We start from the raw sequence: 14,053 nt of genomic DNA, 5'->3' as shown, positions 1-14,053 counted from the left end.
CTATAATATAATTCCATTCCCAGTTAGAAGGACCTCACAGTAGAACCATCTCTAGGGAGAAAAAAAGAAAAGAGGTGAAGCACACAATTTATTTTTTAAATAAGGATCCGATTACCACTACTTTAAATTCTTCTGGATATGCTTTACTATTAAAAAACAGAAGTACTCCTTCATGTAGTCTGTATTCTCTATACTTTTAATTAAAACAGAAAAAGTTGCTCACTTGGTGGCAAAGCTTCATCCACTCTCTGATAACGACTAACATCCTGACGAACTGAGGGAAGAGATCTCAGAGGCTGAGCACCATCAGGCTGAGAACCTAAAATCCAAATGAAATACTGCGTAAATTTTCCATCAAAACAGGTACAATATTTACTATTTGTGCACAGGACACCTTACAAAGGTGAATATAACAGAGTATAATTTTTAAAAACATAAAAGCAGGCATATTGGAAGAAGATAAAGAAAAATTAGTAAAGTGATTAAAATTTAGAAAATGGTGTCCTATGATGTACTAGCTCAGATTTTTACAGCTCTTTTAATGGACAGGAGAGTGTGGACAAAGAAGTTAAGGGAAAAGCAGTGATCAGTAGAAAGGAGAAGTCAAAATAAATCAGAGAATGCACTGGTAACTCTTCTGATGATCTTTCTGTAATTAAGCACCCAAGAAGGGTTTTACTAATACATCTCTGAATAGAAACAACTTATATCCTATGTCTTATTGTTGTTAATTGTGAATAATTAAATGGCCCTTTGATTAAATGAAAGAAGAAAATAATAATAATTGTCCCTCAATCAATAGCAGCAGTGAGCTCTAAATCCTGTCACTACCGGTTTGTGCTCGTGTGATGCTTCTGCGCATGTGCAGAAGTATCCTAGGTAGGTGGGTGGAGCCCCCTGCCGCTGCCCCTACTGGTTCGCTGAACCAGGAGCAACCCACCGCTGGTCTATAATGTTATGTTGCCAAGAAAATAATGTATAATCTCAGTACAAGAAGTCACGGTCATCATTTGGGGAAGGGGTGATAAAATTTTAATTTTAATTTATTTCAGAATAAGCTGTTAAGAAATTATGGAACTTCTGACCAATTAAACTTGGTTCTGCCATAGTCTACATTCAACTTCTAAAGAAACAGAAGATGACTGGTCACAGAGAGGAAGTGGAAGTTCCTCCTAAACCTGTGTTCTGGTGACTTCAAGATTGGTTAGCAATATAATTCTCAGAATTCCCAACGAATTTGTTTGAAAAATCTGGAAACTGTAATACCAACCCTCCCTGAGACACCAAGCAAGGGAAGGATGTCTAGCCCAATCCTTGACCAATTTAGCTTTCCTGCCTGCCTGTCTTCTTCAATAGAGAACAAAGACCATTCAATGTCTGAATGACTACACAACACTAAATAATGTAAGCAAATATCCTTCATGACACTCTAAAATGAGCTGCACCAAAGCCATAGTATACCAAATCCTGCCTGGATTGTTAGAGTCATGCACATTTGTAAGTAAATTCTTACAGTGCTTGCACAGAGATTAAAAATAAAGAGATTGGGAAAATATTCCATCTGTCCATCCATAACCCTGGGGGGGAATTATTGACCCCCTCAGAGAGGGTACGTAACTTGGGCGTCCTCCTTGATCCACAGCTCACATTAGAGAACCATCTTTCAGCTGGGCCAAGGAGGATGTTTGCCCAGGTTCGCCTGGTGCACCAGTTGCGGCCCTATCTGGATCGGGACTCACTGCTCACAGTCACTCATACCCTCATCACCTCGAGGCTTGACTACTGTAACGCTCTCTACATGGGGCTACCTTTGAAAAGTGTTCGGAAACTTCAGATCGTGCAGAATGCAGCTGCGAGAGCAATCATGGGCTTCCCAAGGTATGCCCATGTTACATCAACACTCCGCAGTCTGCATTGGTTGCCGATCAATTTCCGGTCACAATTCAAAATGTTGGTTATGACCTATAAAGCCCTTCATGGCATCGGACCAGAATATCTCCGGGACCGCCTTCTGCCGTACGAATCCCAGCGACTAATTAGGTCCCACAGAGTTGGCCTTCTCCGGGTCCCGTCGACTAAACAATGTCATTTGGCGGGGCCCAGGGGAAGAGCCCTGACCCTCTGGAATGAACTCCCCCCTAAGATTAGAACTTCTCCCACCCTCCTTGCCTTTCATAAACTCCTTAAAACCCACCCTGCCGTCAGGCACGGGGGAACTGAGATAACTTCACCAGGCCTATATTGTTTATGTATGGTATGTTGTGTGCATGTTTTTTTTAATTATGGGTTTTTAGTTTTAATTATTAGATTTATATTGTTTTTCTATTACTGATGTGAGCCTCCCCGAGTCTACGGAGAGGGGTGGCATACTAACTAACTAACTAACTAACTAACTAACTAACTAACTAACTAACTAACTAAAATACTTAAATAAATAAATAAATAAATAAATAAATAAATAAATAAATAAATAAATAAATAAATAAATAAATAAATAAATAAATAAATAAATAAATATATTGGTGTTGATATGTAAACCAGTGTTTTATATTTGGACTATATTTTTCAATATTAAACTAGCTTCCAAGGTAAATATTATCAATCATGGAATGAAGACAGCTAAGTTGCCAATCATTTTACTGGAATCCCTTTGAGCTGATTACCTCCACTAGCTCCAGCCTCCTGTGAAGCAGCTCCTTCACATGATGCTGATGCACCTCTCATATCTTCCTCTTGAGACTGGCTATGTGTAGCTGCAGCCTGCAGGTTCTGCCTCCTCTGCCATATCTCTTCTGAGTCATCACCATCTGGGAGCCCATCTTCAAACAACTGGCCTTCCTCTTGAGTGCTTGGTAAGTGCACTGCAGGTAAAGAGGCCTGGGTACACACAATGTCCTGAGTTTCTGGGAGAGGCTCACTGCCGGAAGCCTCTGCTGCACAAGCACCCTCTTCTTCCTCCTGAGAAGAAAAGGCTGGAGTCTCAGGAAAGCGATTGCTTTCGAGGGAAGAGCAGCAAGTGTCAACGGAGGAGAGTTGGGTAGCTGTGCCTTCATTGCAAGAGCCATCAGCCCCTTCTAGGTCACTTTCTCCCTCTGGCCTGGTGCTTGATTCGCTAACACTCTCGGTATGAGCAGCATCACTTTGCTCCGTCTCTGATGACATCTGAGAAGGTTCTGATCCTTGATCAACAGACTCAGTTTCCCTGATTTCCCTTTTGCTCCCAGAAACTGACTCAGAAGTTCCAGTATCGGCACCAGAGATGAGTTGTTCTGCCTCCTGAGGGACAGAACTAGTATTGCTTGCTAAATCTTCTAGACAATTATCCTGACAATTCTGAGGCGTTTCAGTTTCTTGTCCTGCTATCTCCAATTCAGCAGGCCCATTGGACATCTCCTCCTGACAACAGGATGGTTGCAAAGGTATTTCTACATCGGATGCTGCTGTCGCAATTTCTTCAGAGACTTGGCTTTGTGTTACTTGGCTCGAGGAGCCATTTAAGAAAACTGCTTCATCATTTCTAGTAGTACCATTTAGCATAATCAAACCACCACCATCATCATCCACTGATGACTGGAAACCCAAGCTTTGATGGAATTCATGTTCCTCTTCATCAGAATCAATGTGAAGCATAGCATTAAGTCGTGTATCAGTAGGGAAGCTACTCCTCAATTTTGGGGATGCCCCAATAGTACGTTCATTACAAGCAGATGTCCCAGACCTAGGAAGATTATTTTGTTCTATTGCATCTAGGTAGTCATTCAAGGAGTCCTGGCGGCCCCTGGGAACTGACGACCTTGACGTTGTAGAGGCTGAATCCTCTTGATCTGTCTCTGAAGTGGTACTAGTCCTAAAGGAATGCCGCAAGATGGCATGCCCAGGTGATTCTTCAAGAATTGGGCCATTTAAACAAAGTGGATGTGTATCATGATGCCCTGCAGGTACATCCTCATCATCAGAAGGGCTTCCTAAGTCCCCATTGACAGAGTTTGCTCCAAGAAGGGTTCCCACAGTTTCTGGAGAAGCATCTACAATGAAAAAAAACAAAGATTGATTAGTAAAACTGATTCATGTGTCTTAATTTTGAACCTTAACTCTCTGACAACCTCAGTATAGCACTTTGTCAGAACAGAATACATAGGATTTCTAAGCTCTTGGTCTTTAATGAAGACTTTAAATAGGAAATAGCCAGAAATTATACATGAAGTACATTGTTTGAAATCATGTGAATAGATTTGCACTGCTATCTATGTTGATACTTATTCCTTTCTTTACATCTACCACAAATTTTCAGACCATTCTCCAGAACTTGGCACTCTTTTTAATAGATTTTGAGGGCCCAAGTGGGTGTATGAGGCAGAAACAGCACTGGAGACAGTTCTGTGTACAGAACTACACTGATGACTTTCATTTAAAATTTCCCTTAATCTCCTTTAAGGAAATATTCTACAGCAGTGGTTCTCAACCTTTCTAATGCCGCGACCCCTTAATACAGTTCCTCATCTTGTGGTGACCCCCAACTATAGGTTTAGCGCCAATTCTCCCAACAGATCTTTAAGCTGATTGGCAAGAGGTCAAAGGGACACCCCCCTGTAAACGTCTGATTGGTTGGATTGTAAAAATATGTTCCAAGATGCCAGAATAGAAGCTTTAGTTGCTAACACCATTGGAAATTTGTCTTTTCCCATGGTCTTAGGCGACCCCTATGAAATGGTCGTTCGACACCCAAAGGGGTCCCGACCCCAAGGTTGAGAACCACTGCTCTACAGTTATGCATCAAACACGATTTCAAGTGGAGCTCCATTCAACTCATTCTGCTTCATCTAAAAATTCCAATCTGAAGAAGAAGCTTCTTGGATGAGAAGTGAAATGTCTTCAAAGAAAAAACAGAAACTCCAGTCAACTCTTAAAAAAGCACCTTTAAAGACACATAATAGTAACTTCTCTTTTTTTTCAACAGAATTGGGTTTACTTATAGAAAAATTGCAGGCTGCCAAATTTCAGATTAGACAACAAATTAGAAATCCCCCGAGAACTGCATTATGTCTGCTACAGTGGGGAGGCAGCAGTAGACATGGGAGAATGGTGAAGAGTTTAGGTAGGATAATCACAGCTCCAGGTAACCTGGTAGCTATAATTGAATATGGGAAAAGTGTTTATATTGGGCTACCAGCACTAGTTGTATTCTCATACATAACAATTATATAATTAGTTGCATGAAGTACCAGCATTTCCACATAAACATGGTTCCCTCAAAGGTAGCAGAGGCCACAAATAACAAATTATTTTAGTGTGATTAGGAAGCACACTTGACCTACTTCCTTTTTAAAAATTCTAACATTTTAAGGAGAAGCAGGAGCAATGCAATTCTTTTAAGATTCCTGGTTTGGTTTTGATCACTTTACAGAGACTCAACTTTCTAAGCTACAAAATCAGTTTGCACATCCTTAACCAAATACATTTTGAATGCAGATAGCAATTTCTAGTAGGCAAACAATAATTGAGAAAGAAGAAATTAAAACGGAAGGTTGAATGTGTTAAATCAGTGCTTGGAGACTGATTCAATTCAACAGGTTTTCTTTATTCATCTTAGTCATAGGAAACGCTCTCCACAACAATCAACTCCCAACAAGGGCAACGGCTAATCCGTTGCCCTATTTATACATTTCTTTTAGGCGGGAACATTTTCAGACAGCAGTTTATTTTTGGGCAGTTTTTTTAAGCTAAGCTGCGTTTTAACCTATCAGCAATTTTATCGTTTATTCTTTTTAAGACATAACAGAATGTGCAATTTAGGATCCTTATCGTTTATTCTTTTTAAGACATAACAGAATGTGCAATTTAGGATCCTATAAAGAATAATCCTTTGCAAATAAAACCATAAATTTCCTGAGAGAAAATGGAATCCTCAAATTCTGAGAACATTTTATACAGCAGCACCTACTAAACAGCTCAAATATTACATATTAACAGTGAAGGGCTACCAAAACTTTTACTACCACACTGTGGGTGTGACTTATGCAGGACACCCTGCATTTTCTTTCAACATCTTTCAGTGCAAATTGGGTGGTCAGGGTGGGGGTGGAGCTCCATTTTGCTACTCCACTGCATTCCCCCCCCCAATCCGGGCAGCAGCCCACCGCTGCATCTTAACTTGCTTTTTCATTTAAAAAGATATTTTATATCATGATATAAAAATCAGTTGAGCATCCTTTGACTGCACATAGATTAATTAAGAAAGACCAAATTCTTACCATAAAATGCATGATATTTAACAGAATAATTTAAGGGAGAAAGAGAGAGAGATATAGGAAGATAGTAAATTTATATCTGTGAGACATTATAATTTTAATATTCTTTTTAATTAATTCATTGTAAATATCAGAAAATTTGGGAATATTAATTCTAATGGAAAGCAAGGAATGTACAGAACTTATTAACAGTAATTGCTAAGGAAATTAAGAAGGATTAGACAACAGAATGATTTTAATCAGGTAGACTAATTAGCAAGTACAAAAGTGTGTTAAAATACCTACCAGTGAAATACTATAAATAACTTTTAAAACAGGAAATGTTAATGAAAGATTATAAAACTAATTAAAAGTACTAAGATAAAATGACATCTCAAATAAGGACTATAGAAGGAAGAAGAGCAAGGATGTTACATACAGGTGGCAGTATTAACACCATCCATTTCCTTGAACCTCACAGATTCATATTTCTCCCAAATAACATGGCAAGATCCTGCTCTTAGCCAAGTGCAAGAATCTCTCCAGTTAAGATGTAACTCTGAGTGAATATCAGCAACTTTATCTAAAATGCTTAGATTCTTCATAGCAGCCATTCATCACTCAACGTCCAAATTACCATAAAAAGAGTTGCTAGTTGGCATTTTACAGACTTCACAGCAGAAAAAAATATGGCTTTTCCCCCCACCCGTATCTCTGTAATGTAGGTCTTGTCTTTCTCCAGCAATCCTCTAGCAGCTTTATTGTCACTTCATCCCTAAAAGCTTCTTAGAAAACACCTTTGCCATATTCATTAAAATCCAAGGTTAAAAGTCCAAATTAATCAAAAGTTCATCCTAACACTCAATGAACACTATTCAGTTATAAAGCTCTAACAACGAACATGTTTGTAGTTACTTCAAGATCTTACCTTCATGAAGAGAAGATGTAATCTCTACCTTGAACTGAAGACATCCACTCACATGGTCTGCTGGCAGTCTTCTACCAAGGTTATAACTGAGAACCTGATCTCTGCAAAAGGGAATCGGGTATGAATATTTTTATTCTGCTTTCTGTAACTTTCAATGTGTTTTAACTAGTGGGGGGAAATGGGGATATTTCCCACATGTGTCATGTACTTCCATCACATCATTTGCTGGATTTGGAGGAAGGAAGCATACAAGAACACAAAGCTTATAGCTAAGGGAACACTATCTAACTGGGCCAATAATGTTATTTTTCAGTGTTAAAATTTCTGTACAAACAAAAAGGATACACTGATCCAACTGAGGATAGTCACCAAAGTAGACTAATATGCACATGTCATTAGAGATACTTGTGGTATTCTCAGAACTTGCAATTCAGTAACAAGCATCGGGATTCCATGCAGTAATGGCTCCTCAGGAAAACAAAGATGATTTTTTACCAAGGTCTTCTCAAATTCAAATAAAACTTCATCTGAAGAATTCCAAGCCTCCCTTATTCTTTCTAGCCTGCATTTTCATACCATAGCAAACATACAAAATGGTTCAGGAGGAGGAGGAGGAGATTGGATCCCGATCCATTAATAGTTTCAGAGAAATCTGTTTTCCCACTACAGAAAACCCCATCAGGGTTGTGTTGCTGTGCTGTACAGGAGATTTTAATTCCTACCAATAAAGCATGGCAAGACAGGGATCGTGGTTATCTTAGCAACAATTCAACATGTTCCTTCTTTTTCTTTTTGTACTAAAAGTAAGAGACAAGAAAGGATCACTACAATCCTTTCTCTCACAGACACTCTCCCTCATGTGTATGTGACATCTCTTCCTCTCTCCTTCCCTCAAAGAATTGTTGACTCTTAACAACTGCCTGGACTTGTCCTTGCATTTTCCCACTGCCTCTTTCCTAGGGCCTGAGAGAGTGTGACTACCCAAAGCCATCCAGCTGACTTTTGTGCCTAAGGCAGGCCTAGAACTCAGTCCCCCGATTTCTAACCTGTACTTTAACCACCACATCCAATTGGCTCTTTTAATAGTATATAATGCTATGCTAAAAAAAACAAACATGCTCTTGAGTATACCCAATAATTACATGGGCACATCCATACAGTTCCCTTGGTGTCAGTTATGAAAGTATCTTGCTTTCCTCTAGTTGTTATCCTGGTTTTTCATTTCCTAATCTAGGTTGCAGTTAACAATGATGTCAAATCCTACTGTTAATTTGATTTAACCATGCTTAGCTTTTGAGGTTTGACCTGAGGCTGATAACCTGCTGATAATACTACACATATATTTTGTAATGTTTGATTGGGTTAGATACATAATTGGCAACAAAATCTTTGTTGAAAGATCAAATACAAGATAAAAGATAATGACAGATATAAAAAGATAAGACCGATAAAAATAATGCGATATTTGTATCTAGCACACACAATACATTCTTATGTGAAACAGATTTAACCATTGAAAATTTCACGAAGCATTAATTCAAACAATCTAGGTTATTATAACATAGAAAAGGGAAAATGTCTGCAACCACACAGAATGAATGAATGAATGAATGAATGAATGAATTTTTAAAAAAATAACTTTTAAAAAATAAGTTGTATAGTTAAATGTTTCAACATCTTGTACAAATATCTCCATGGCTGTAATAAAGATATTTATCATTTCCTCTTCTAAACATTACACGTTTTATTTTAGATACAGAATTTAACACGCATATTTTTCTTGTCCATATAACCAACAGCGATACCGATATTTTATTTAATTCAATCTTAGAGAAAAGCATAATATTTAACAAGATACCTAGCCATTTAACAATTCCTGATTCTGATTTTCCAACAAGGAATTCTCCCAAGGCAACTGAATTATAGCTGCTTCTAAAGGTAACAATTCTATGATCAAGTCTAAAAACTGTGGGAGACAAGACTAAGCCATCGCTACATTTTATTGGATGACTTAAGCTTTCAAATTCCATTAATATATCTTGCTTTATATAAGTCTTTATATCAGGGTAAAGATTAGTTTATGTATTATATATTTATGTATTATATATTATATATTTCTGATCAGGTTCCTGGTTTTTCCAGCAGATGACTTGTACTGTACTGCAATGAGCTTTTCAATGTACACTTTGAATAGAATGTGATTTGGGCTGTGATACGTATACTCAATGTTTATGTACAATATATTCAAAATGTGCAGTACTGTATATTCAAAATGAAATATAGTACCCAGTACCTCAAGGAACAATTTCATGTGACCACAAGATGGCAGTCAAAATCTACAAACCAGACCAAACTCACTGATATCTGAGAAAGCATTCTATGGATATGTAAGAAACCTTTCCCATTAATCTCCTTTTTAAACATGAACGTAGTTAGGATCCAGTCAGGTTTTATTAATGAGCATTTCAATATAAAAATACTGTGCAGGAAGAAGTCACCAGCATCAGCTTGCAGATCATAATAATATTGTAGTAAACAGTACTAGTACTAAGTAAAAAGACCACAGAGGTAAACAATCCAGATCTTAACATCTTATGAATGATTAAATAATATCCCAAAATTTTCTTCATTAATAATTATACTGTAGCATTCAGTAGTGTGCAAATTTATTAAAACACATCAATTTAATTAGCACAGCACAATTTTGAATTTTAGTTTAGGATACAGTTGCTGAAGCAAAAAATATAACATGAAAAAAAGTTTGAAATTTTAGAAACTTAACTTTTTAGGGCATCAGCATAGTATTTTCCTGCTAAAGCTTGACCCAAGTTTAATGAAGAATTCTGAATGTTTTAGAAAACCACAGCATCTAACTGCTCAGTGGAACACTCATTTTGTAGGCCAACATAGCTTAAGTAACCTGTTCTTTCTTTTCAAATCTGCAATGTATTTTTCTTACCTGCATCAACATCACTTGGGAAAAGCTGATAACTGTTTTCAAATTGATTTTGTCTTTTTCCATATATGCAACGTATTATATTGCTGAGAAAATCTGTGGAAAAGGAGCCATTTGTTTACAAGCTGGTTTGATTCTTAATAGTCATGCAACAGCATGACAACACTGTGATGAAAACAGAAACTTTGTAGAACTGAAGACAGGCAATATGTACACATGCCCAAAAGTCCTCAGAATTATCTTGAAAGAATCTCGCCAAGCCTTGAGTCAGTGGTGGGTTGCTATCTATTCACCCCAGTTAGGGCAAAATGGTACGGCAGTGGTGGGAGGCTCCGTGAACTTCCCTGGATGTCATCACGGATGATCTGCGCATACGCAGAAGCTTCTCCAAACCAGTAGCAAAGGTAAGTGAAACCCATTACTGCTTTGAGTGGTTGCAGCTGTTTCACAATTTCAGAGAGGAGATCCACAGTGGCATTTCACTTACTAAACAGCAAAACGCTTGTTCAATCACGGATGCATATCCACATGTATGTGTTCAAGAGAGAGTGTGCCTGATTACATGACTATCAACAACCAAGTTAAATGTTCCACAAACTTCAGAATCTTTTCAGTCCGGTTCTTAATTTCCTAGTAGAAAGATACAGATCTGAACTGTATGTTCATTAGACCTATTCCCTGGGAATTTTCTTATGCCTAAATAAAGGGTGGTACATTATTATACAAATAACTGGTTAACATTCTTGTGTGCTAAATCTACAGGATGCAATTCAGCAATTAATTAAGGCACATTAAATGTGTGCCCAAGTAAAACTGTGTGTGCCAAACGTGGTGAAGCAGCCATTCCACCAGTCCTATGGGAATTATATCACTCCCTCTAATGAATGCAGCTCATCCAAAAGGAGAAGCAGAAACAGCACAAATGCAGAGCAACAACAATTGTGAAAATATCACAGTAGGATCCTAACCCAGAGAGGGTCTGGGTGAGGTCCTTCCTATTTCAGTAGAACACTTAATAGGCAAACTATGGAGATACTGAGTAGCCAGGATTTGCTTTGTGACCTTTATGATCTGTATTGTTACTACTAATTAAAGTGCTGTAACTATTGCATTTTGTGTTCTCTGTTACAAGCCTTCTTATTGAATAATATGTCCCTTTCTTAGAATTTTTATGTAGGTATTCTATCTGACACTTTAGTTTTCAATGTATGATCATTCTCAATCTGACTTACAATGCAACTACATTACAATAGTTTTTCACCGTATATAGTACAGCAACATATCTTCAAGAAGATTTGTGTATTTTAAAGTTTAACATCAGCTATGTTTGATTAATGTCTTGCTCTACACAGTTGTTTAAGAAGCAGATTAACTTTAGAAATATATTGAACTGTTGATTGGGAAAAATAATTTCAAACTCAGAAATATATCTGTAGAGAGATTATATATACATTCTAACCTTACTGAATGTAATCTCATCTTTTCAACTATAAAATTTAAAATATTTGAAAATATTTGAAACCAGACAATAATGTTGTCAATAAATTTGCACACTACTGTACGAACCTGGGTCTTACAATTCAGCACATTTTAATTTTAAAAACTTGTTAAAATGGTATATGAGGGACTATGGTAAAAGAGTGACAATATATAAGCAAAAATTTAAGAATTGCAGATAAAACAAATTGGCACCAAATAACTAAGTCTTTTAAGGAAAACAATCTTTCCTTTCCTTCAGGTAGGTTTAAAACGAACAAAGAAAACATATTCATTTACCCTATTGCATGTCTTTCCAATAGTCTTTGCACAGGTATAGTGAGCTTTCCAAGAAAACGTTTGATGATAGGACGACTTTTGGCAAATTTATCTTTGATTTCAATTTCCAAGACATCAGTCAAAAGTGCTACAAAAGAATATTTCTGCAAACATAAAATACATGTGCATCTATATTTCATATAAAACGAGCAATCAAGATAAGTATATCTATTATTTGTTCCGCAATACTTTAAAATAATTATTCCTGTACAAACTTTATCAATTACTTTCATCCTGATTTTACAAATATCCATTGGCAACTGTTTTGAGACTTTTGTTGAAACAGGAAAAGTAGTTTATGTGAAGCCACAAAGACTTCACATAAACATGAATTTAGTGATTTCTTACAAGGCTATATCTCCATTAAAATATTATGTTTTGTCACCAATCTTCCCTTAATCAGGGATGGACTCTTCCTGGTTCGGACCAGTTCGACCAAACTGGTAGCAACCCATTGGTGACATCACAATAATATCACTGAACCAGATCGGTTGGTCCCTGTCTGTAGACCCCGCCATCTCTCTTGAACTTTTTGAAACTTTCTTTTTTCTTATGCGCATGCGCAGAAGCTGAGTTTCTGGCACTGTGCATGCAGTTGCCTTTTTGGGGGTTTTTTGGGGGGGAGTGTTGTACTGCGCAGGAGGAAGTGAACCAGCAACAAGGTAAGTTGGAACCCACCCCTGCCCTTAATGACTGAGATCTGTTAGATTCTGACATTAAAAAGTGGTACCAATGTAAGATACTCTTACAGCCAGGGGTGGGCTACTGCCTGGATGGTGTGGGGGACGCAGTGGGGTAGGGAAAATGGAGCTCCATCCCAGAGCACCCAGAGCATGTTGATTGATTGACTGTGTGCCTGTTTTTTATATATACTGTTTTTATGAGATTATTAATTTAAATTGTAACTAGATGGGTGGGCACTGGATTTGGTATTATGTACTGTACTGTTTTTTATTATTGTTGTGAGCCGCCCTGAGTTTGCGGAGAGGGGCGGCATATAAATCCAATAAACCTAACCTAACCTAACCCAATTTTCACTGAAAGATGTTGAAAGAAAATGCAGGGTGTCCTGCATAAGCCACGCCCACAGTGTGGTAATAAAAAATTTGGTAGCCCTTCACTGCTTTCAGCCATGCTTCATGACTAGGATTAGGCAATCTTGTTGGAATGCAGTGTTTCATTTTCTCCAAATATAACATTTTCAATAAACAGTTTATGAAACCATTCCAATTTTGTCTCATCAGTGCGCAAAACATTGTTCCAAGAGCCTGCTGGATCATCCAGGCAGTTTCTAATAAATTCAGACAGGTGGCAATGAATTTTCTGGAAAACTGTGGTTTCTAGCTCAATATGCTCCTACAAATATCTCTCTTATTCAATGTTTTGCACAGGTTAGATTCTTGAACATTGGCATCAGAATGGCCGGTAGATCTTTTGCCTTTACTCTGGAGTGCTTTGCAACCTCGCATATGATGCATCTTGCTTTTGTAATGAGTTTTGTTTGATAAATAAGTTTGGGAAAAGTGACAATGATGCTACATTTTCTATATTTGTAGATTTTATCTCTATCTTGAACTGATGAAAGCCAAAGGATTTGGCAATAGATTTATAGCACCTAAGAAACCATTTTTTCTGAGATCTACACTGTCACAGACAGCCAATTGGATGGGGATAACTTAACAAGTTTATATCATATTTTCCAGACTATAAGACGCACCAAATTTTTTAAGAAGTAACCCACCCCCCTCCAAAAAAAGGTTTTGCCCTCCCCAGTTCCCAGGATCACTCTACAGTCTCCCAGACCTTCTGCATGGCCCATTTTTTTTGGCCTGTTTTAAGCTCATTTTTGTCCTCTTCGTCTCTCAGTATCATTCTATAGGCTTTCCAAACCCTCTACAAGGTCCATTTTTGCGACAAAAAAAATGCACAAGGCAGGGTTTTTGGAGGCCAAAAATGGCTGTATTTGGTGTATAAGATGCACCAACATTTCCACCCTCTTTTAGAAGGGTAAAAAGTGTGTCTTATACTTCGTAAAATACAGTATGTGGAGGGGAAATTAGTAGGGAATGGCCTCTCAAACTATCACCTGATTGTTTTCTGACTGAATGGAACATCTCAATTTAACCC

The 14,053-nt window shown here is 37.7% G+C and overlaps 1 protein-coding gene across 2 annotated transcripts in view; it reads right to left on the bottom strand.

Annotated features, from left to right (window-relative positions):
- The window catches only part of HECW2 (HECT, C2 and WW domain containing E3 ubiquitin protein ligase 2), a 180,073-nt gene that overhangs the window by 68,893 nt on the left and 97,127 nt on the right, over positions 1 to 14,053 (bottom strand). For both annotated transcript variants that reach the window (XM_070732126.1, XM_070732127.1), the window contains 4 exons: positions 11,888 to 12,030; positions 7,156 to 7,256; positions 2,664 to 4,025; positions 224 to 319 (listed from right to left, as the gene is read on the bottom strand). In XM_070732126.1, coding sequence (XP_070588227.1) covers positions 224 to 319; positions 2,664 to 4,025; positions 7,156 to 7,256; positions 11,888 to 12,030 — 1,702 coding nt within the window. The remainder of the gene's footprint in view (positions 1 to 223; positions 320 to 2,663; positions 4,026 to 7,155; positions 7,257 to 11,887; positions 12,031 to 14,053) is intronic.

The sequence above is a fragment of the Erythrolamprus reginae genome, chromosome 1 (genome assembly GCF_031021105.1).
Source record: "Erythrolamprus reginae isolate rEryReg1 chromosome 1, rEryReg1.hap1, whole genome shotgun sequence".
In the NCBI taxonomy this organism is placed as follows: Eukaryota; Metazoa; Chordata; class Lepidosauria; order Squamata; family Dipsadidae; genus Erythrolamprus; species Erythrolamprus reginae.
The sequence above is the reverse complement of the archived record's forward strand: the minus strand, read 5'-3'. Positions and strand labels throughout refer to the sequence as shown.